A 22,951-nucleotide genomic window follows, 5' to 3' on the forward strand; every position below is an offset into this window, starting at 1 on the left:
TATCTTCAGCAATATTGGCAATCTCTGTATTTTCTCTGAAAAGTCAGCATTGCATAGCTGTAAAATTGAGCTCTTTATGGAGGGAGAAGATGTGGCCAGAGGCCAGGAACCTCATTTGCATTTAGTGGGTTGGGTTCATGTACATACAGTCCACGTTTTTGGGTTTCTCTTTACATGGGCAGTAGCATTAGTAGTGATTTGCTTGCTTAAAAACGGAAGGTATCTACAAATGGCTTTTTACTGACACTGAAATGTTTCCTGAGATTCTCAGAAACATTACTTTCCTTGGTTGATGGGTGTTTATCAAGAAGACAAAATGTACCTCTTTTGTTTGCCCATAGTAATTTTTTACCAGCACAGCCCTCAGTTGTGCATACACTCTAAAAGCTCTGCTTCATGACCTGTGATATGCCTGCAGTCACTGCAGGCTTGGTTTACCAGAGACCTCCCATGCTTAGTCTTCATGTTACTAATGAAAAATAAGTCTAAGATTCAGCACAACTGGCTGTCAGTGAACCATAGTACCATGTTTTGGATTAATTATAAAATAATTTATATGCTGTATGTACTGTAAATATATAAATTGAATGCATTTATTTATATAAAATGGTGGCGGGGGAGTTTGTCTTGAAATAGTCAAGCACAAATTTGTCCTTCACTTAAACACAGAATTATATACAGGGGGCTGTAAATGAAAGAAATTCTTGAGTGTGTTTAAAAAGGGCTCATGTTTCTGTCTGTTGTCTGTACATACCTGATCTCACCTTTCTGTTCACAACAGAAGATATTGTACTGCATGTGTGTGTAAATAAACTGAATGTTAACTGCTGTTTGGAACCAACTAATTTGTAGCCTATAATTTACTGTCAATGCATCATAAGTCAAACTAATTGTTCACATGAATATGGCATTATGGTAGTGCATGTAAATATATGGATATATAGATATATACACTCTGGTGTGTATACATACACACTCTCTCTCTCTGTTTTTATATATATATATATGGTAGAATGAATACATATTTAAATTAATTTGGCTGTGATGAAATGTCCAGCATTACCTGAACTCTCCCTGGAAGTTACATGCCTTATCCCCTCTGCTGGAGACCAAAATCTCCACAGTCTTACTGAAGCCCACTTCAGTTAACCTAACTTTGTAGCAGTGCATTTGAGGAGTATTTGTACTCCTGTTTCACTGTAGTCACCTTCTAAGTAGCTCTATTAAATGTTATAATTTTCTGTTGTTACTTGTGCTGTCGTGCCATGTGTAATAACAAACAGATTGTACCAAAAGTTGTTTTTGCAGGTAGTCAGAGAGAAGTATGGTGAAGTTTATTGCCAATGATATTAAGGACAACCACAGCTAGCATAATACATTCCATCATTCTTGCATTTGAGTATTTCAGTAATCAGTTTTAGGGATGTTTACATCCCCACACTGCTTTGCTTAGTGTTTGCCTTTATGTTCAAAAGGAGGAAGCCTCCTCTTTCTTGGAAGAAGTATTTTCCTTTTCTCATGCTATTCTTTTGAAAAGCTACAGGCTGCCAGAAGTGGTTCAAATGCCTATTTCCTTAATGACAAAGTCTCAGAAGATCATTCTAACCATGCAAACCAACCTGTTAAATTGTTGATCCCGAAACCACTCTCTAATTAATACCAACAGCAAATATTGTTAAAAGGGAAAATCTAGGGGTTCTAGTCTACCTTGTAGAAAAAGTAGTGGAAAAAGCAAGTGGAACATTTAAGGTAAGCCAAGCACATCTTTCCTTCCCTAACTACTGTTTTGAGCCCCACTTTCTCTTAAGATCCTCCAAAGTATGGTGTTGCTAACTCTTTCAACAATGTCATGTCTTAAGTAGTGTTTCCCTTAAAACCCAAATGAAGCTTAGGAAATCATAAGATTAACTGCTTGCAATGAACTCTAACCTATGTCTTTGCAATAATTAAATATTTTTCATTATTTTGTATCATAAAACACAGCCTATGTGAACTTCCAGCAGCAGTTTTCTCAGTGGGGTGGGTGCTTTGAATCTGACCCTTTCACCTGCCTCTTCTCAGTACCTGAAGATAATTTCTGCCTACTTGGTATTGGGCTTTATACTTAGGATGTCAGGAACTCTGAGGCACCCAGTTTCTAGATGAATTCATTTTAATTTTAGAAAGAATCAGAACACCTATGGAGGCAGATGTGTTGATGGCTCTCCTGATGTTTTCAAAGGTAGGTTGAAATGCCTATTACCCTCCTTTACATTTATTATACCATCCTTTCTTCTGGATGAGCTCACTCACCCTTAAGCAACTTCAGCCCTTCCTCTCATTTTTATTATAACTGAATTTTTTCAAATGTTGAGGTCAAAAATCCACCTGAACAAAAAACCAAATGCTATGATTTACCTCTGCTTTTTTACTTTTTTAAGAAAGAAATACTTACACCTACTGGTAACAGTTTAATAATTTTTTTTTTCTATAAAATGTTTGATACTAGAAAGCAGACCATTTTTTTGTCCTTATACTCTGTTTGGGTCTTTTTTTTTAAAATAAAAGGTAAGTAGGCGTGGTCAAGCAGTATTTGTGGTTTACCATGCTTCATATCAGAGCAAAGAGCTCAGTTTGGGCTGTTTTACTGGCACAGCTGATGAAGAGAGGTTTGCATTTTCATTTTAATATTAATGGATAACCAGACATGATTCTTTCTACCTGTAAGTAAACTTTACTGCATATTTTGATCTTGTGATTTTGTTTTGAACAACAGCAGTGTACTTAGCAAATTAAGTATTTAAATATTCCCTCAAAAATACAAGTCTGCTTTTTCTTGCACTGCTAAGGGGATCTCTGTTAAGACTGCTTGTTTTGACTTTTAAAATTAATGCACAAATATTAATCCACTGTAGGACAGATTTAGCAAAGCAACTAATTTTACATACAGATAGGGAGATATTTCCACATAAACTTGTGAACTGCATAGACATGGATAGAAAGTTTGGTAGAACTAAACCTGTCTTTCCTCCAGAGTAGAGCTAACTCACAGGAAAGACAGCCTCAGCTTGCACACACCAGAAGCTGAAAGCTTGTATTTTGATGTGCTTTTAGAACCAATGTAGCTTTTTTTTACTGATTTTTGTAGTAATGTTGAAAACTGACAGACCTGACTAGGAGGCATGCTGTGTGTTACAGCAGTGGTCTGGGTTTGATGGGTGAAGCCGAGTTTGTAGTGCTGAGCACAGTTAACCTTCTGCTCCGTTCCAAGAGCTTCTTGCAAGAAATGGTAGAAGAGAGCAAACCTTCTAGACATGGACTAGAGTGCTTTCAGTGTTAGTTAGTTAGTAGTGCTTTGATAAACAATGTTTCAGAGAAAGAAACTCAAGCCAAGAAAACGGTGAAATAATAAAATTATAAAGTGCAAGTGATAAAAATTGATTTCTAACTTGTTGCTTTTGTCTTTGATGTTACTTTCCCTAAAGTTGCCATTTACAGTGAGTAACAGCTGAAGACAGGAGGAAGATTGCACATGTACGTGTGAATTGAGCACATATACTGACAATGTTATCAACACAAAGCTTATTGTGGGTGTTGTGGGACTGTATCAGGCCACGATGTGTCTTCACTCTACCTTCTCTGTTCTGATGGGACTCTTTAAGCTGCTTAAGCAAATGGCTGTTCCTGACAGCTGGCCCATCTTTTTCTTCTTCCTCTTGCATTCCATCTGCTCTGTTGTGCACAGATAAATTTATTTCCAGGACTCAAAAGTTGGTTTTCAAAATGTCAGCTGCATGTTTTTGGGCTAAGTATTTTCAGATTAGCTTCAACACCGGTTTCCTAGTGTTTTTACTTTAGCCACATGCTTCTCATGGCACAGTTATTTCTCGTTTTGAAACTGAGCATCCTAATAGGTCTGATGTACGGCACTGTACTTTGATAGGCTGTCATGGCTCTGTGCTAGTGTTGGCATGAACAAGTGTGTTCCTCCTAAATTACTCATTTCCAGAAAGAAAAACACATTAGCAGTGAAATGCACTGTATTTCTTTGTTCCTGTGTTAAATAACTGTCTGAGGTGCCAAGCTCTCATCAAAAATTGCAGAAATACAAAATTCTCTATGCAATTGAAGAAAGAAGATGGCAAATTCTAGAGTCAACACCTCAAAGACTCTTAATTTAAACCTATGTTTTAAACTATTGAATTTAGTTGTCCCATGATGACGCACCTTGAGGATCAAAGCAACATGTTTGGGTAGCTTGTGTTTTGATAGAACTCAAGGGAATGTGAGCTGAAAGATTTAATGGGGCTGTGGATGCTGGAGAAACCTTCTGTTTGTATTATGTGCTGTGTTATGGGTTTAAAAGAAGCAAAATTTCTTCACTTTTTTTTTTCTTTTTTTTTTTACATTTTTGGGAAGCTAAGGTAGGAAGCAGAGAAATGGGATCTGAAATTAATAATAGCTCCATAAGTATCTTATTTTAACAGACTTCAAACTTAATTTATTGTTAAAAATAATGGAACATTTCTTCCTCTTAGCCTGTATTACTTTCCTATGTCCTGTCTAAGCAGTCTGTCATTCATAACATGGCAAATCTCACTGGTCTCTCTGTTCTCTTCCAAATATGGAATCCAAAATGTGATTTCTTTGCTGAAGCACAATTCTCAGTGGTGCCATCAGTGACTAAACTTTAATTTATGAACTCTTCGGCGGGGTTACTTGAGTTAGGGACTAGAGGCCAGCTAATTAGGACTCGAACACTCCTTGAAAAATCCAGTGTTTTGCTTAGGAAAATGTCCTTGGTGAAAAATTGAAGGAAATCAGATAGAGGAGTTCCATTGATTTCAGTGATCTAGCAGAAGGGATAATCAAAAAGAAATATTTTTAGATGAGTAAATTCTAAGAATCTATTTTCAATCTATTTGTATTTTAAATGATAACTTTATAAAAAATTAAAATACAGGAGTTTAAGTATTGTAATTCTTTCTTAGTTTTTCTGATGGCTGTTGAGAAAAGAGAAAGGAAGGAAGAGCACAAGACATGAGAGGTTGCATGTGGGGGTGAGAAATGTCAGGCAGGAAATGCTGTCTTCCTGCTGTGTGACAACATGCACTGCCGTGCAGCTCTCGGTGTCAGCATCTTCCTTGGCCACAAGCAGGAGGCCAAGAGGAGAATGAGTTAAATCAAATTATTCACTCAATGCATCAAAGCTTTCCCCATTTGCAGTGTTGGCCAAGTCTTTCTGAAACAGCATCACAGTTTGGGCCTACTTTCTGAAGTAAGTTATGAACTTAATAAATATGAGTTTAATTGGAAGGGAAAAGTTTAGTTCAAGGAGCTTACCAATGACCAAGGAAGATGTAAAATGCATAGATCAGTTCATGAGTCTTTGCTTGAGAACTGAAGTTCCAAGCAGTCAGGTTAAAGCTTCCAGCCTTAAGTCAATTTAACTAAAGCAGGACTTAGCTCTTCAGAGCTGAAGGCCTTTCTCTATGTCCTTTGATAATGTTTCCTAGCAGACTTGGCAAATTTCCAAACAGAAATGTAAAGTTTGCACTGCATTAATTTACACTTGTAGTAATTTCCACTGAATTCATTCCACAAATACTTTAGGAGTAATGCAGGGACAATAGAATTTCAGAAGTGACTGAGGTTGCTGAGAAAAGATGTTTAAAGACAGATTAATTCTCAAAGAGCTGGAAATTATCTGCTTTAGGATGATATCTGCTGGATTGATAGGCTGTGATTTCACACTTAAAATACTTCAACAGAGTGAAAGAGGACAACTAGACTTTGGCAGAACAGTGCAAACTTTGTGCTGCTCCTCCAGATCCTGCAGTTCAGTTCAGCGTGCTCTTGTCTGATCCACGGCCTTAGTCTAATCTGAGCCTTAACTTAGAGTCTGCAGAATTTATCATAACATATTTTGTCATCTTTATTGAATTACACACTCAACCCTTGGAGAAGTTGCTCACCAAATGAAGCACACATCCCAGGAAGGAAACATCATGATTACAGCTTCAACCTCTACCTTTTCTGTTGTTTTATGGATGGAGCAAGAGGCTAAATATTCAATATCATATATTCTTAGGGTACTTTTGAAATGTCACATACAGTAATTTATTGTTAATAGCTTTTAGCATGGTAAAAGTAGGGGGTCAGATACAAAAATCATCCATTAACAAAGCAAATCTGAGATCTGAGATTCAAAGGTAAAAAGAATTCTTCAGCTTACACTACAAAAATATTCAAATTACTGGCCTCATAAGGAACACAAGACAGAATTACATATGCATAACATCTATCTGAACCCCTGCTTTCATGGTAGCAACAAAATCTTTAAATTCTTACTATAAGATTATTCTAGTGTTATAGAAAGCTTGCAGTGCTTTTCTATTAATATATTTTATTATTATTCTATTAATATTTTATTAATATTAATAACTGTTTCTTGTAGTGTTTTATATGGAGAGCAAATAATCTGATGGGAAATAATGTATTTATTTAGATTGAATGGTTGAATGAGAACAAACAGATAAGATTTCAAATATCATGTTCCTGTTTACAATTAGCTATATACTTTATAGACATTGATTAAACTTCATGTCACAGGCAGAAATAAAAGAAACCCAAGCATTTTTTCCCACCCACAGTGTTCATTATTTATGAGGCAGTTTTAAATGGCCAAGGGACAATTCAATGTACACTGGACAATTACATTGCAAATAAACTTCATTGACCATATCTTTTTAGCCTGGCTTCTTTGAAGAGAATTGTGGCTGTCAGCTGGCTTGGGTATTTTTAATTGCGGCATTTTTCACAGCTGTCACTGGCGATTTTTATCAAACAATTCATGGTGTCTTCTCATTACTGTCAACTCATCTGTTTCCCACACAATAGATTCTTCACAGGATTCAACAGTCCAAGGGAAACTTCACCATGACTTTCAAAACAGCCTAAATAAACTACTCATGAGACAAGGCTCTTCCAACTAAGAACTGGGTTTGGTCTTATCATTCTGACATCCAACACTCTCACTTCTTTTATTAGCATAAGATTTGCTATGTTATGTACCTTCATAGGGAAAATAATTACATTTTTATAATGCAGTAAGGTTGCTTAATGTTTTGAATGCTGGGATTCATATTCTTAGCACATTTGGCTTTCAGTTGGTAAAAGGCAATGGCAAAAAGTCTCACAGGAGACAAGAAGGGACATCCTCTTTATTCCAGGCTGGATTAGGTCATTAGGAGCAACAATGCAAAAGTGTCATGAGGGAAAAACAAATAATGTGGAGGGAACTGGTGGGATTGCATGAAAAAATATCATATGAAATAAAAAGCAGCAAAATTCTGAGACCTTGTTAAGTCTATTTCAAATACAAATCTGAGGCCTCTTTGCAAATTTTGACCTCTGTGGCAGAGAAAAGTAAAACACAGTATAGTGGGATGTGAAGTTTATTTTCTGTTAGTGCAGCTGAATAGGAAGGGAACCTTGTCTCTCCATCCCTGACTCTTAAAATGCTATACATTGCACCTGAGAACCTGAGCTGCTGCCCTCCCACCTGCCCAGTGGTGGTGCAAGAGCGTGAGACAGTTCTGGGAGCTGACCCTGCAGAAAGGGATTACCTGACATTTTAGCATCCTGTCTTGCTCAGTTTGAGACGAGATGAGGTGCAGAGGGAAAGAGTATGGGATCATAACTGCTGCAGCTTGTCTCAAACTGGTGTGGGAATGCAAACTGGAGAAAGTACATCTCAGCCCAGGTAGAAGTGGACCAGAGCAAGTGTCAACCATTTATTTACCTCATTCAAATCTTAATGATTTCCAACCTATTTAATATCATATCCTCTCTGCTGCACATACAAGATATATTGGATTGGTTTCTCTCTAAATTTTTGATGTCTGTGATGATGTATCCATTGCACTTTGGATTTCATAAACAAAAATTTTCAGCCCCTTGACATAGAAGCGTAAAGCACGTATTCTCTCCGCACTTTAAACCTGGGCTAGTGTATTTCTTAGTGGCTGCAACAGAAACAGGAAAATCAGTATTATTTTGAAGAAGTTGATTCATTATGGCTGCACTCCTTTAATGAACCTCAAAATAAATAAATAAAAGCTTGCCATGGTTTTGTATTGGCTTGAATAATCTAAAAATTATGCCAGTTCTGAAGGGGGCAGCTCTCCATCTCCTGTCTCTGGCAAGATTCTCATCCCCCTCCTTGCATCAGGTAGAGCTTGTGCAGGGTGATGTAATCTGTCAAATCAGTATGAATTTGGCTGATGATGTATCTTTTTTTATTATTATTTATTTTTGCTGATTTAGCAAGCTGATTTAGCTCATACATATGAACTCGTAATTGCCATTAATTGCCAACATTGTAAGGGAGACTGTGGTAGAAAAGCTCTGCTGTTTTTGGTGGCTGCAAATTCAGCCATAATGATTTGCTAAAGTGGTCTAAGCACATAGCGTAGTCCTTAATTCTGTAAGTTTTGTGAACAAACAAACAGGAACGCTAAAAGTATGGAAAATGTTCTTGTTCACAGATCACACCATCCAGTCTGTTTTCTGCTGCTGCTGCTGCACAGTGCAAGAAAGGTATGTGAAATGCTTAAGCCTTTCAGTAATTAAATATCTACACATAAAGGACTTCTTAAAATCCTGTTTGCAGTAGAGGAGCAAATATGTGGAAGTTTGAAGACGCTGTACTCTGTGTCTTTACTATGTGTACTCATATCCCTAATGAAGGAAGGCACATATAGCCATGGATATTTTTATGTGGATGTTTATAGACACGCATTCACACAAATGCTTCATGTTTTTCAAAATCAGAGAAATGAGAACAAAAATGAACCTGGACCCTGACACTGTCCTGGTGACCCAGTACCCTGCCTCACAACAAGATGTTTCCTATGAATCTATTTGGAAGTGCAGGGTAAGTAACATTGTGGCAGGTGAAAAGAGAGAATTGAAGTGATTTGACATACAGTGGCTCAGTACCAGAATAAGCAGGGGAGTAACTATCTCTTGAGCATATAAAGGTCTTTGTTATATGAAAATTACTGAGTAAAGGTAACTAAGCAAGCTATAGTAGAGAGAAAAGACTAGTTATGAAAAATACTTTTATTTTTCACCAGCGTAAGAGACAATTGCAATTTAAGGACAAGCCATTACCTCCTCTGCCTGCTGAGGCCTTTGAAGACTACACCAAGAAGCCCAGAGTTATTGCACTCTATGACTTCTTTGCTAGAGGGCCTTTAGATTTACCTCTCAAGAAGTCAGAAGAATACATCATCCTTGAACAGTATGATCCTCTCTGGTGGAAGGCAAGAGACCGACATGGGTAAGAGAGAGGGCATCTATTTCAATCTCCCTAGACAAAAAGAAAAAACAACCTGTGCAAAAGTGGGCAGATAGAATGAGACTTTGAGACTCTTTAGGAACAAGCTTGGAAGTGTTCAACTACGTATGAGGCACACAGATTGGCTGGGCACACTTTCAGCAGGGTTTGGCACCCCAGAAATGAACAGGGAATCTAGAATCTGTTGGGAATTCAGAGTTAAGACCTACACTCAGTAATTTCCTGAGCAGCATAAGGGTGTTCTGAGGACCATGTGAATCACTGGGTTCTGTGCAAATCTAGCTTTCCATATTTCAAGTGCTTTACAATGGAGTCTGTATGTGTAAAAACTATATGAATCCATAGATATTATGAAGACATACCTGAAACCAAACCTCTTACCCAAAATATCTGGTTATTTTAGAGAACTAGATAACTTCAGTTAGGATCCTGTTGACACTTAAGCTTGTCTTGTGTTGTTCCCCTTTCTCTTTTGTATTTTCTTCATCCTGTACTCTGATGTTGGGAATGGTTGTATGTTATGTTACAACCATCTCCTTTTCCTTTAGAGTTCTCTTTAAGTATTTTAAATGCTTTCTCTCAACTCATGTTTTCAGCAAAAGTATACTGACAACTATTTGAATATACAAGCAAGCACACGCTTTATATTTATTCATATAAGAGCTTTGTATAGGCCAGAAATAAAGATGGTAGCTTCAGATTCAGAAGAAAAAGATTTTTTTCTAAATCTTAGCTTATACAATCTATTTTTTTTATTTGAGTAGCCATCCAGTCATGGGACAAAAAGATTGTGCCTGGGATGGGAGGACTCAAATTTTCATTCAGTTCTAATGCTGGAATTCAGCATCTGACAACATGGCCCCTGCTAGAAATAACCTTTGTAATTCAACAAAAGGATGATGTATATCTTAATCCTACTAGTATTTTACACCATATTATACCATTATCCCCAATATGTTGTTTTAGGAATGAAGGTCTAATTCCCAGCAACTACGTTACTGAGAACAAGAAAAGTAATTTAGAAACATACAAGTAAGTATTTTGAAAATTAAAATTGTGCTTTCATTTCTAAAAACGGATTGCAGAGATTCACTTTAATGCTTGATCCTTCAAATTTTTATCAGACATTAACACATTTATCAAAAGCTTTCTTTTTTTATTACAAAACATTTCTCTTAAAATGAATTAATATTCATTTGCATGAATCATAGTGTCAGAATCCAGATTTTATTTCCCTGTTTCTGTTGATCCAATGCATAATATTTCTGTGTTCTGATCTTTGCCTGATGTGATCATGTAACTAATTCAAATTACTAAAAATTTAAATTATTGGAGAGAAGATTAAAATTCTGAAAAATTGTAGAGAAGAAAGGCTTGACTGATCATACAGGACTGTAAATTTCACAGTTTGGCATAACTGTTTCCTGGGTTTTCTTTTATTTGAGCTAATATTTAGTCACAGTAAATTGGGGCCAAAAAGTTCTAAAAAGAAGGTCTAATAAAATCATTCCAGATTAAGACATGTTTGCATACAATGATAATTCTAAACATTGGAATTGACTTGGAATAATGCAACTACTAAACTGTGAAACAAAGCAAACATTAATTTCTACTGGCTGAAATTAAGGCTAGGTTATTTCCTTTTGCAGGTGGTACTACAGAAACATAAACAGAAGCCAGGCAGAACTTCTTTTGCGCCAGAAGGTAACTCAGCTTACACCTTGAGCTAACAGTATTGAAAAATATCTGTCAGTAGAGGCATCAAGAGTATTATAACAGTCTAATCAAAATCTGTTTGATATGCTGTAAGAGATAAAATACCTTAAAATAAAATGGCTTTCTGGTGTAAGTGTAGAGTACAGACTATCCAGACTTCACAAAGCTTTAAGTTGTAGCCCTAGCTAATTCTATGTAGGTTTTCCATGGCAGGTAAATCACATTTCATGGGTTACTGTGCTTGTCTGTTGCATTAGACATTGGAGACTGAAATCCATGTAGTAAGCTAATTAGTAAGCTTAGCAGAATTTAACAAACTTCAGTGTCTTCCTTAAATACAAACCAAACAATCCATATTGCATTCTACCCCCTGTCAATTCCCAAAGTGCCTAATTCACTCAAACTCATTGGGTCTTTGCTCAAGGACTAACTCAGGCCTGGGACAGGGAAAACCAAGGAAGAGCATCTGAGAATTGTTTTAAATGGATTTTTTCCCTAGTGATTTGTACACTTTGATTTTTTAATAAATCAAAGCATTTTTACTATTTCATGCTGAAGAGTATAATTCAGCTAAATTAATTATCTCTAAGAAGTTGCCTGGCTTTTTTTATTTTTTCTCTTGGTTTATTTTGCTCTGCCATGTACTTGGCTATCCATTTCTGTTCTTCACTTCTTTATCTTCCTCCCAAATAGTCATAGGTATTCTACAGAATTTGGTAGCTGCTGTAAGTCCTGTCTCAAGGGAGCATTACTGAAACTCAAAAGCATAAAATAACTCTGCTTGGATTTCTTTTCAGCCCAAAGAAGGTGCGTTTGTTGTCAGAGATTCAAGCCGACAGGGCCTTCTTACGCTGTCCATGTATTCACGAGCTAAGGGGTGAGTTCCCTGAATGGTTAGAGTTTGAATCAAGAGGTGATGGAAAAGCTTCCTCCAAACTCCTCAGAATAATTGGGGAGGTTGGACATTCAGTGCACAAGAGTAGGGAACCACTGGCATGCTGTTCATGCAGAGTTAATCACCCTGTGCGCAGAAAAGATGAGGGTGGGCGGTGGATCTGGGAGTGGGTGTGCAAATTGTCCTGGCAAGACAAAGATACCTGCACTCACTGAAATTCTCAAATGATCTGCTGTGGAAACCAGGCCACAGCCTTTGGCCACTGCACCAAACTGTTCCCTTTCTCCACAGGCTCTGTGCACTTTAAATCCATCTCAGACTCTGCTGTCCTCAAACTTTGCCAGTTTGTCTCCTAAAATCACCTCACCCCTACTGTGAGGGTCTTACTTTTGTGGGACAATAGCCACATTACTCACACTTGCCTGAAGCAGTAGCAATCACCTACAGCACTGACTTAACCTATTTTAAGCTGTTTTACACCCTCTTCATCAGCCCTCCCACACCCCCCTGTATCCTCTGTGTCTGCTCTCCTTCTCTCCCTCTTACAGCAAGCCAGAGGTGAGAGCAGCAGAGGCATTGCTGTTACCACCACCCTCTTCCTCCCCCCCACCATTCCCTCCTCGGAAAGATGGGCCAGCCCTCCCCACCATCCCTGTGCTGGGGACAGTCTCACCATTTCTGTAGAAAATTAGTGGTGTTTCTGACATTGACTCTGTAATGCAGACTGTGAAATGTTTCTGTATTCTGATCTCTGCTTGTTGTGACCATGGGTCCACAATTTGGGGTACCAACCTTCAGCAACTGCCAGCCTGAAATGCAAACTTAACTGCTTAGTTTTGAGTGTCACAGAAAGCAAGGATAGATGGGCAGCAAAATCTACAGAAAGCAAAAAAGACAGATAACACAAAGAAATACAGAAAAACAAAGGTATCAAATAAAAGCTCCAATGAAGACCCTTTGAAGAACTAGAACAGAAAATTTAATCTCATGCTATACATGAATATGTGTTTAAGTTTTTGTGAGAGAAAATGCAGGCAATTCATAACATTTTAATTTTAAGAGATTATATTCAAATAAATGCTAAATTAGGAGGAGCTCTTCTTAAACAGTATGGCTATTTCTTATGAATGCAATGATCCAGGGATAAAAACTACTTGGGCAACAAAAGACATTGTGAAATCTCCCAAAGTTGGAGAATTCCAGGAATTCATTCAAGGAATTTTATCTTTTTTTTACTCCTGAAACAGTGTTCCAGCTGCACACAGCCATTTTATATTGAGAACCGTGTCCCAAGTTTTCACATTTTTCTATGCTTTCATAGTGAAATTTAAGCAAATTTATGCTATAAAATATTTTTACTGAAAATTATAATGTTTTGTTGCTTTCAGAAATCATAATGGAGATATTCTACACTATCAAATTAAACAAAACCACTTGGGACAATATTATGTAGCAGAAAAATATCTGTTTTCATCTGTTCCTGAACTCATTGAGTATCATCAACACAATGCTGCAGGTAATGCATGTGAGCTGATAAGAGTTTTACATCTTTTTCTAATACTTTCATTGTAAAAAGAGACACAAGTGTTTTTATTGCACATGAATTCAAATATGCCTTGATTCTTTTTGCCAAAGTCATAGCTGTCATGTGCATATGCCATGGGAGAAGTAAGACAACCAAACTCGTCTACATGTATTAAATGAATTTAGTAAAGATTGAAGCCTGCTCTGTATTCTCTTGGTTGACATTTGACTGAATGGGACTTGGGTGAAATTTGATAATAATTCTTTCTTTGTCTGCAGCAAGGACCTGCATACATGCACTCTAATAAAAGCAGGAACTTATGCTGTGCATCAGCAGGCAGCATTCTACTGACTTTGTGAAAAACAACAACCCATACCACAAACAATCAAGGGCAGAATTAGGGAGCACAAGGACTCTCTAGCACTGGCTTTCAGCTTACCAGAGTTAGACACCTCTAACTGTTGGCAGATGGCAGATTTTTATAATTTTTAGTATGAAAGAATATCCTTCACCTTGGTTCTTCCCATCATTTTAATACAATATAAAATGTCTTTACTCTGAAGGAGTGAAGATCCCTTACGCTAGAGAGGAAGATATGGGAATAGACAGAGCCTTTTGCTGGAGGGAGTGGAACTGTAGGAAACACTTGTAGCAGAAATGGTCCTGCAGGCAAAAATAACTGCAAGAAATAAGAAATTTACATCAGATTCCAAGTATTTTTGTTTGAGAAGATGTATGATACAGCATATTTTAAAATGAAGTAATTGGTCAGCAGAATATTATGCCTTTGTCCCTTCCAGGTCTTATCACACGTCTCCGACATCCAGTCAGATCAGATGGATGTACTTCCCCAGAAACTTCAGGATTCAGTTATGGTAAATTTTTTAATCTTCTTCTGAAGGAGATTTTGCTATCTGCCTTGGCAACAATTTAGCTCATATTCACCCAGCTAATAATAAAGTTCTACCTGTGAAATTCCTTGATAATAATAAACACATAAAAAGAGTAAGGTGTCAGTACCAAATGAGACACCTGATTCAGCTGCAGCTGTGCAGTGACTGTTGTGCTTCTGTTACAAGCACCAGTGCATTCAGAGCTATTTGGACTTTTCTAAGCAAACCTAAGGCTCAAATAGACATTTAACAGATTTTGAAAAGCTATTTGATTTATGTAAATGCTTAGGAAACAAAAATTGAAACCTGAAATTAATACTATTTATGGAGAAGATTTTCTTTATCAGTTCTGCAGGTTTTAGAAATAAGAATGCAATCTTTTGTGGTATTAAAACAAACAAGCAATAAATGCCAGTTTGTGTATATAGATCAGGAATTTCATACCATCTATTGGGCAATAGGAACCTCCAAAACTGAGTATCTTTCATGTTCCCATGAATCTCAAGGCTTAATATTTCTGAAGGGTTGAACTATTATAGTTATTACAATAAAGGTAGCCAGTGACTATTTCTGTAGGTATACTATCCATAGGAGCCGATTTGATTTGGAACTGATTTGGAGCTAAAAACATCACATATTGTAGTGCCAAAAAAGTTTTCATGTGTAGTCAAAGCTAAACACTTGCCTTTTCTTCAAGCCTCAGGCATACCTAAGCAAAATCATTAATCACATTCTTTAAGTGGTAAAATAGCATTTACATTTAAACATATATGAGCCTGTGAAAATTTTCAGATATTTAAAACATGCTTTGGCTGATGAACAAGCATGATGCTTTGCAGTGTTCATCAGCAAGGCGTGTCTCCTGGAGCACAGCTCAGGAAAGCTGGCTTGACTCTCCTGACATATTGGGTTGCTTTTACAGAGGAGTGGGGATTAAACCCGTCTGAACTGTTGTTCCTGAAGGAACTTGGGCGTGGGCAGTTTGGAGTTGTTTATCTTGGTAAATGGAAAGAGACTATCAAGGTTGCCATCAAAACAATCAATGAAGGTGCAATGTCTGAAGATGATTTCATGGAGGAGGCCAAACTGATGATGTAAGTACAAAAGCTATTCTGTCAGTTTACCAAGAAATAAATTAACCTAATTCCATTTCACACAAACAGAAAAAGCAGTTTGATGGGAATGGTGGATGTGTGGGACAGAAAGGCTGATATAAAGGTCTGAACCAAGCTGCTGTGGATGCTTCCTATGCCCAGACTCTTTAGAGTGTTCCTTGCTTTGTACTATAGAGCTCAATAAGGAATAAGTGTTCTGGAAAAATGTAAATGTGCTCCTACAACTGTTCTTTAATCCATAACTCGGTGTCTCTAGGAACACTGGCAGAGCTTCTATCTAACTAAAGATTTTGAGAAACCATATTACAATATCTGCAAATTTTGCAAAATAGGGAAGTGTTCACATGAGGTCTTGGCAAAGCCCAGAAGAGAAGAACCCTTGCAAGGTCCAGGGCCCTGCCTGCAAGCCAAGTGTAACTAGACCTTTCCATTTTGCATCAACCAAATCAAGCTTTCCATTCACTACATTTATATAACTGATGAACAATTATGAGTTCACAGAGTGAACTTTTTGGAGGAAGTTGTAGAGAGAAATGTGGTAAGTATTGGGAGAACTCTGAAGATGGCTGAATAGGACACTTTATCAAGTAGTGAAAGTATTTTTCAAAACCATCATGAGAATCAAAAGTTTAGTTACCTGCCAAGAACAAATATTGGCCTGTCTAAAATGTGTTTTTAAACAGGAAACTGTCCCACCCAAATTTGGTCCAGCTTTATGGAGTGTGCACATATCACAAAACTCTCTATGTTGTGACTGAATTCATGGAAAATGGTTGCCTGCTCAATTACCTTCGGCAAAGGCGGGGGAAACTCGGCAGAGACATTCTCCTGAGCATGTGCCAGGATGTTTGTGAAGGGATGGAATATTTGGAAAGAAACAGCTTTATTCACCGTGATTTAGTAAGTACAATAGACTTTTTGAGGTTCTTGACAAATATTTGCAGTAAAGAATGTGCTGTTGTATTTTATGAGACACTATGTAACCTGTGAGGCTTCAGCCCTGCAGGATCTAATAAGGCAAACCCAAACTTTTCAGCTGTTATTTTGTCCATGGACAGCTAAAAAAAACTACTTGAGAAATGTTTTTCCATTGGAAAATACCCTTGAGAGGTCAGAGAAAATTAGGATATTGACACGGAACTATCTGATATTAGGACATCTCAATACAAAAGTGATTAGAATACAACCGAAATCACAGCATTACAAAAGGCCAGCAGCAATGAGAATTTTAGGGTTTAAATTTGAATTTAAAAATTCAAATCTTTTTCTATCTATAATTTTTGGCTCCCTACTGCCATATGTTGATGTTGGGATATATGAGTGGTTTTTCTGCCCATAGGCAGGGAATTAGAGGAGAGGAGTTTGTTTCTTTACTCCCTGATACTTTTTCAGTGCTCACATTGGATATAGAGAGGAAATCATCATCCTCTCCTACCTAGCTGCATGAAGAAATGTAAAATCTTGAGAATTACAAGGAGGTTCCTGATTTCTATAATGAAAGCATCACAAAACAAATTTAAAAAATTACACTTATTGTCTCTAGTGTTGATATTCAGGAAAATATCTGGTTGGATCGTTAGACCCTGCAGCCTAAAATTCTTGCACAGTTCAAGAATACACAAACATACTGCAACTCATACTACAAGCATTTAAGTTGCTATGTGTAATTACACAACAGTAAAATATGGCTCAGAGATAAAATTTCACTAATATTTTTGATCAATACACTAATCTCCTTTCAGATATAAACAGTATGAGCTGAAGCAAATATAATCAGCTGCTGTATTTCCCTTGAAATTCCTTAACACAGTTTTCAGATATGTTTTTCTCATTTTCCCCAGGCTGCAAGAAACTGTTTAGTCGATGTGGAGCACATTGTTAAAGTATCTGACTTTGGCATGGCAAGGTACGAGGCCATTGACAAAGGTTTTGTGAGCACTTATTCTCAGACAGCTGCAGCATGATCTTAAGTTAACCTCACCGCTTGCTTCACTGGTTTGGGTGATCCCACTGCGGGTAATTTTTGAATCCTGATGAAAGTTGTGATGTTGTTTAACCACTGTACCATGAACTGGATGTTGTGTCCTTATCTTGCTCTTGGTGAGTGCAACGACAGATAAACAAAATGCCAGGTAAACTTCAGAGGAGTTTATGGACAGAGAAATGCCTGGAATGCACAGGGCAGCCAGAAGCTTGAAGAAAGAAGTTCCCCAACTTTTCTGAGCAGGATGGAGGTCAGAAAGTTGCTAGGGGCAGAACTGGGAGCTGGTGCTGACCTCTCGAGCCAGCGGTAGCTGAGTACGTGGGGCAGGATGCAGGAAGTATGATATATACCAGGTGGGCAGGAAGTATGATATATGCTGCTCTAGCAAGGAAGTGGTTTTTCTGCTTAGTGATAGAGCCAGCCAAAGTGAGGAAAGACAGCACTCTCAACTCTGGCAAGCACCAGCCTGAGAAACATAGCTCTAGCCTCACAGACTTTCCTCAGAGGACACAGCTGAGGTGACCAAATGACTGAATGCTACCCAAAGGGGATGTATTCTTTCTTCTTTCCTCTTGCAAGCCCAGCACGTTTGTGTTTTACTGGCTGGTTTTTCTGCAGGTTAACAGACTGAATCAGCTCACTTAGGAGGTAGATGAGCTTGAAAAACAGTCAGTGGCTCTGAGCAGAAGGTTGTGGTGACATTTCCCTTGTGGCTGCAAATCATTAGATCTGCACAGCCGTGCTCCTTCGTTTTTGCTTCCTATATCTATCCTCAGGCTTACAACACCCTAGCAGTTCATAGCTAAGGAGCTGTTTTGCAAAGAGCTATCCTGTACCATGGTTGTACTGCTCCCCGAAAGGGTCAGGTCACTATCAGGGCTCTGGACTTACCCAAATGAATCAGAAAACACAGTAAGACCAAGGTAGCTGAGAGGGTCCACAACAAGAATAATGGACCTGAATGGCTCACTTTGGCCACAAAGTGGAGATCAGTGGCGTGGCTCTAGGACTCATTCTCCTGGGAAGGCTGTGAAGAAGTGATGGGAACACAACTTAATTATTCAGAGCTCACACAACTGCTGCTACAGGTTATTTTGTACTGCTATTCCATATGTTCCTTATTGAATAGCCTCCCATGGTTCTGTGTCTGCACCAAAATAAGAAAGTGAGGCAAAGACATTATTTATTTCAATTTGACCTCCTTTAAAAGGTGCTTTAAAAAGGTTACCTTTATGCTTTCCCTGAGAATAAATGTGTACTGCACATCTGTGATCTGCTCAGGAACATTATTATTTGGAAAATGTGCCCAGAGATCCTAAGTATGTTTGGGTCAGCCTAGTAACCATTTAAAGTGTTGCCCTATAAATGCCTGCATTAGGCACATAATTTCATTTTATCTGGGAGGTCAGCTCCTATAGGCTTGGGCAAAAACAATTACTTTAGTGCACCTGCAAGAACTGTTGCCTTGAATGTGATGAAAATTTCTTTGTGTGTTACTTTGGTAACAATGTCCCTGATATGACATCAGGGAAGATGGACAGCAAGAGTCATATTTGGGTAGAAAATATGGTTGAAAAGGTGGATCCTTTAGAAAAAAGACTAATTATTTATTGCTGCTGATTTTCCTGCCCATGGTGATCTGTCCTATCAATATACACCCAAAAGATGACAATGATAACTATCCTGTCAGTCTTACAATAGCATCAAAATGTTTTATTCTGACATATTTCTGATAAATAATCCAAATCATTCATTTAAACAGAAATGTCTTTAAGTGCATACCTTTCAGTATGTTTTCTGTGTGCATTTTATGCTAAAATATTGATTTTTTTGTTGTTGTTTTCAAATTGGTACTATTTTTATGGAATTCTAAATCATTTGTGGAAATGTCACTCATTCAAATATATGTGGTTTCCTCTCATTCTTCAGGTATGTCATTGATGATGAGTATATTAGCTCTTCAGGTGCCAAGTTTCCAGTCAAATGGTCATCTCCTGAAGTCTTTCATTTCAAAAAATATAGCAGCAAATCAGATGTCTGGTCATTTGGTGAGTTGATTAGTTGAATGTGCAATCACGCCTCCCTAAAACTACTGATGTGATTTAGGGAAGTGTAATATTTTACCCATACTACCTGTCTTAAGCTTCAGTCCTTCCCATTTTTCAAAGTTTGCTTACATTGGACAAATGGGTTTTTCATTTGGAAGGTTCTGCACCTAAAAAGTAAATTTTGACTGAAATGTGTATTTTTGATGAGTCCTCATTAGCCAAACATATAGTCATCTGAGTTTCATGAACCATCTCTGTAGCTGATTTAAAAGAGAGCAGAATTTTATTAGTTCAAAATTGCTTGGATTCTGTTCTACATTCAGCTCAGGCTGCCCATATTTTCATGCATTTTTCAACACATAGAAGAATCAGGAGTGTTTTTAATTCTCCTAATATTGTTAAAAGCTTGTGGGTTTGGCATCTTTTGTTTTGTTCTAAACCTATTTTGGTTCACTTCTAGGTGTACTGATGTGGGAAGTTTTCACAGAAGGCAAAATGCCTTTTGAAACCAAGTCAAATTCTGAAGTTGTCCATGAGATTTCTCAGGGTAACCGACTTTATCGACCACATTTGGCATCGCATCCTGTGTACAAAGTCATGTACAGCTGCTGGCATGAGGTTTGTTGCCCATTTTTTTTTTTCCCTGGGGTATTACTTTATTATTAATTTTTAACATGGATACAAAAGCAATCTTAAAATCTCAAGGCATTAAATCCTTATTTCACATCTGTGGCATTCTCAGCATCTCCAGCTATGTTTTTCACAAATCACACCTAAGTTTACAAGCCTCTGCTTCTTTTGACTGTTGCAGCTAAGAAATATAGAGCACACTATCTGTACAATAGGTCTAGACCATCCCTGGGCTGGAATATGCTGTTGTCATGTTTCTCTACTGGGTGAAGAGCTGATACCGTTTTCATGCCTTTGTATCATGCACAGCTTTCTCTAGATCTGCTCTGAATGATAACACATTGATATGCCAAGTGGATATGCCCACTAAATGTGGATATACCCTTTTTCAAGTGTATATCAGTATCTCTGTACATCAGTACAACTCCTAGGCTGCACCCCTTTCAGCCCCTCCAAGCTGATTTAGTACTTCATGTTTTTTCGCCATTTCTCCAGCACTTATCACTTCCTATATCAGTAACAAAACACTGAGTTCATCAACTTCTCCATCTGATTTACCCCTTAAGGGCCCTCCTTCTCTAGTCTTTAGAAGACATGAATCTTTTATTTTAGGTTAAAAGTACTTTCAGAAGAGCTTTGTGTGCAATTTTTTCATGTAAATGTGCAGGCATACACAGTGAGTAGTTAGGGAATCTTGTTGCTACCCTTACCTCCTTTATCTCCCACCTTACAACTCTGTAAAAAAATTTAAATCCTGAGTAAAAAATAGGTTAAGAGATGGAATTCTAAATTGTATCCAGCTTGCCTGCTTACTGCAAACATCCACTGGGGTGCCAGCCAGCAGAGAGATCATGGGGACGAAGTTCTCTCTTCTGTCTGCCACCAGACAGGCATTTGTTTCATACTGAGCAGCAGAACTTCAAGTGAAGATCCTTTTTCAAAAACACAGGAAGCATTCCTAGTATCATGGTATCCTGACAGGTAGGGCTTTCCATGGACCTACAGCAGGGAGAAATTCCATAGGAATTCTGATCCAGAATTAAAATAAGTATAAAGAAATTTCAGGATTTTTTTTTTTAAAGGGCTGGTGCTCATGCTGCTGGTGTCATGAATAATAGATTTTTCTCTTCCTCTAAAATGACAAACTTGATCTTTTCTTCTTCATTAATAAAAGGAAATATGATTTTAAGTGGTATCCCCTATGTACTTATATCCAATTTCTGAAGTCTGGTACTATAATCAACTGATCTGCTAACACAATTTTATCCTTTACTTTTTTTTCCAGAAACCTGAAGGACGTCCTACTTTTGCAGAGTTAACAGTGGCCCTCAGAGGTCTAACAGAGCTGACATAATCACAGATTTTATACCAGTATATTTACTGAAAGGTCAGCATTAATCATGGCACTAATGTAGCTGGTATAAAAACCCTCAACATTTTACAGAGGTTTCTACCTGAATCACAGTACCAGCATCCTACATATTGAAGCTGTTTGGTCTTAGCCCATTTTTTACTTATTTGGGAAAGATACTGCAGGAGACTGGTTTGGGACTCTCAAGGCTTTGTTTTCATTGTTAGGGAGAAAACTCTCCTGTCTGAAAACAGTAACCAAGCCTACTCACCTTATAGATATTTTTATTCATTCTTTCGTTCAGAGCTACACTAATTCTTGCATCAATATTATTACATTATTTGTACTTACACTGGGGAATACTGACTGGCAGCAGCAAAAATGGTGGAAGAATCTCTGATAAAGCTGTGGCACTTCAAGGCAATCCCTGTGTACTGCAAAGCATCCAGCCCTGGAGAGCCAGAGCAAGGACAGCAAGCTAAGTGACTGTGTGCTGGAGCAGTGCCCACAAAGGAGGCAAAGGGAGCAAAGGAGCCGTCCTCAGATAGTGGCTCCCAAGTCACGTCTGAGTGACTGAAAAGACTGAGCACCTCTGGAGCCATTTTAAACATGCATTGCAGGTCAAGGTGTCTACAATTCCAATTCTGAATAACAGAAGGGGAGCAAGGATTATTTTATTCCGACCTCTCACACAATTTTCTGATATTGTCTCCCATTCCCCTGCTCTTGCCTACTCCAATGCCCACAAGTGCCTTAGTCCTCCCCTTTCAAACACCCAGAATGGTAAATTGGCAAGTTTAAACTGGAACCTGACAGCAAAGCTCAGATGGATCCTATGATACCTTTCATGGACATGGCTGTACCCCTACTTGTTATGTTATTATTCACTTTTAATTTTAAACCTTAAATATGGTCAATATAAATATGTTGTGGAGAAGGAAAGGCAGATAAAATTCAGAATTATTTGAAACTAAATAATCAGACCATTATAAATAAATATGTTCTTGAAAATATATTATTGTGTTATGAATTATTTATAGGTAAATTCATCACAATATTTAGATTTATAGGGCTTTGTAGAAAAAATATGTAAAACATGCTAGATAAAGAATGATTGAGTTCAATTTAATTTTTGTCACAAATTGAGCCACAGTTTAATTTTTGATTTCCAAACTTAAAAAATAACTGTAACAATAAAATTAAATATAGCAAACCCCACAAAGTTTTGAATTTTCAAAAGATTATGGCATCTCATAATCAAACATAGTCGTGGCAGAAATCAGTGATCTTTATTCCAATAGTATTTTGATAGTCATTCAACCCATGGGAAATTGTAAATCCTGTTGTTTGAACATTGGGGAGTATCTTCAAACACACTTCTAAGGCATTTCTGCATCAAGTAAAGCACGATATTCTCATTATTTCATGTAATTTGCCAGAAGAATTGCCAC

The 22,951-nt window shown here is 37.6% G+C and overlaps 1 protein-coding gene across 1 annotated transcript; it reads left to right on the forward strand.

The window, feature by feature from the left end:
* Nucleotides 1-73: 73 nt before the first annotated feature.
* LOC107202966 (tyrosine-protein kinase TXK-like) lies at nt 74-22,516 on the forward strand. The gene is made up of 15 exons (XM_015624108.3): nt 74-2,702; nt 8,529-8,580; nt 8,815-8,917; nt 9,120-9,325; nt 10,310-10,375; nt 10,993-11,047; nt 11,857-11,936; nt 13,343-13,470; nt 14,280-14,354; nt 15,295-15,466; nt 16,171-16,387; nt 17,329-17,393; nt 19,401-19,519; nt 19,980-20,137; nt 21,435-22,516. Exons 1-15 carry the CDS (start codon nt 2,687-2,689, stop codon nt 21,501-21,503), a joined length of 1,581 nt encoding a protein of 526 aa, XP_015479594.1. The 5' UTR covers nt 74-2,686; the 3' UTR covers nt 21,504-22,516.
* The last annotated feature ends 435 nt before the right edge of the window (nt 22,517-22,951 follow it).

The sequence above is a fragment of the Parus major genome, chromosome 4 (genome assembly GCF_001522545.3).
Source record: "Parus major isolate Abel chromosome 4, Parus_major1.1, whole genome shotgun sequence".
Taxonomy (NCBI): Eukaryota; Metazoa; Chordata; class Aves; order Passeriformes; family Paridae; genus Parus; species Parus major.

What these genes read in the sequence shown, in the direction of transcription:
- LOC107202966 (XM_015624108.3), top strand. An exon ending in AATCTATTTGGAAGTGCAGG is followed by an intron (nt 8,918 to 9,119) that starts GTAAGTAACATT and finishes ATTTTTCACCAG; the next exon opens with CGTAAGAGACAATTGCAATT. An exon ending in AACTTCAGGATTCAGTTATG is followed by an intron (nt 14,355 to 15,294) that starts GTAAATTTTTTA and finishes TTGCTTTTACAG; the next exon opens with AGGAGTGGGGATTAAACCCG.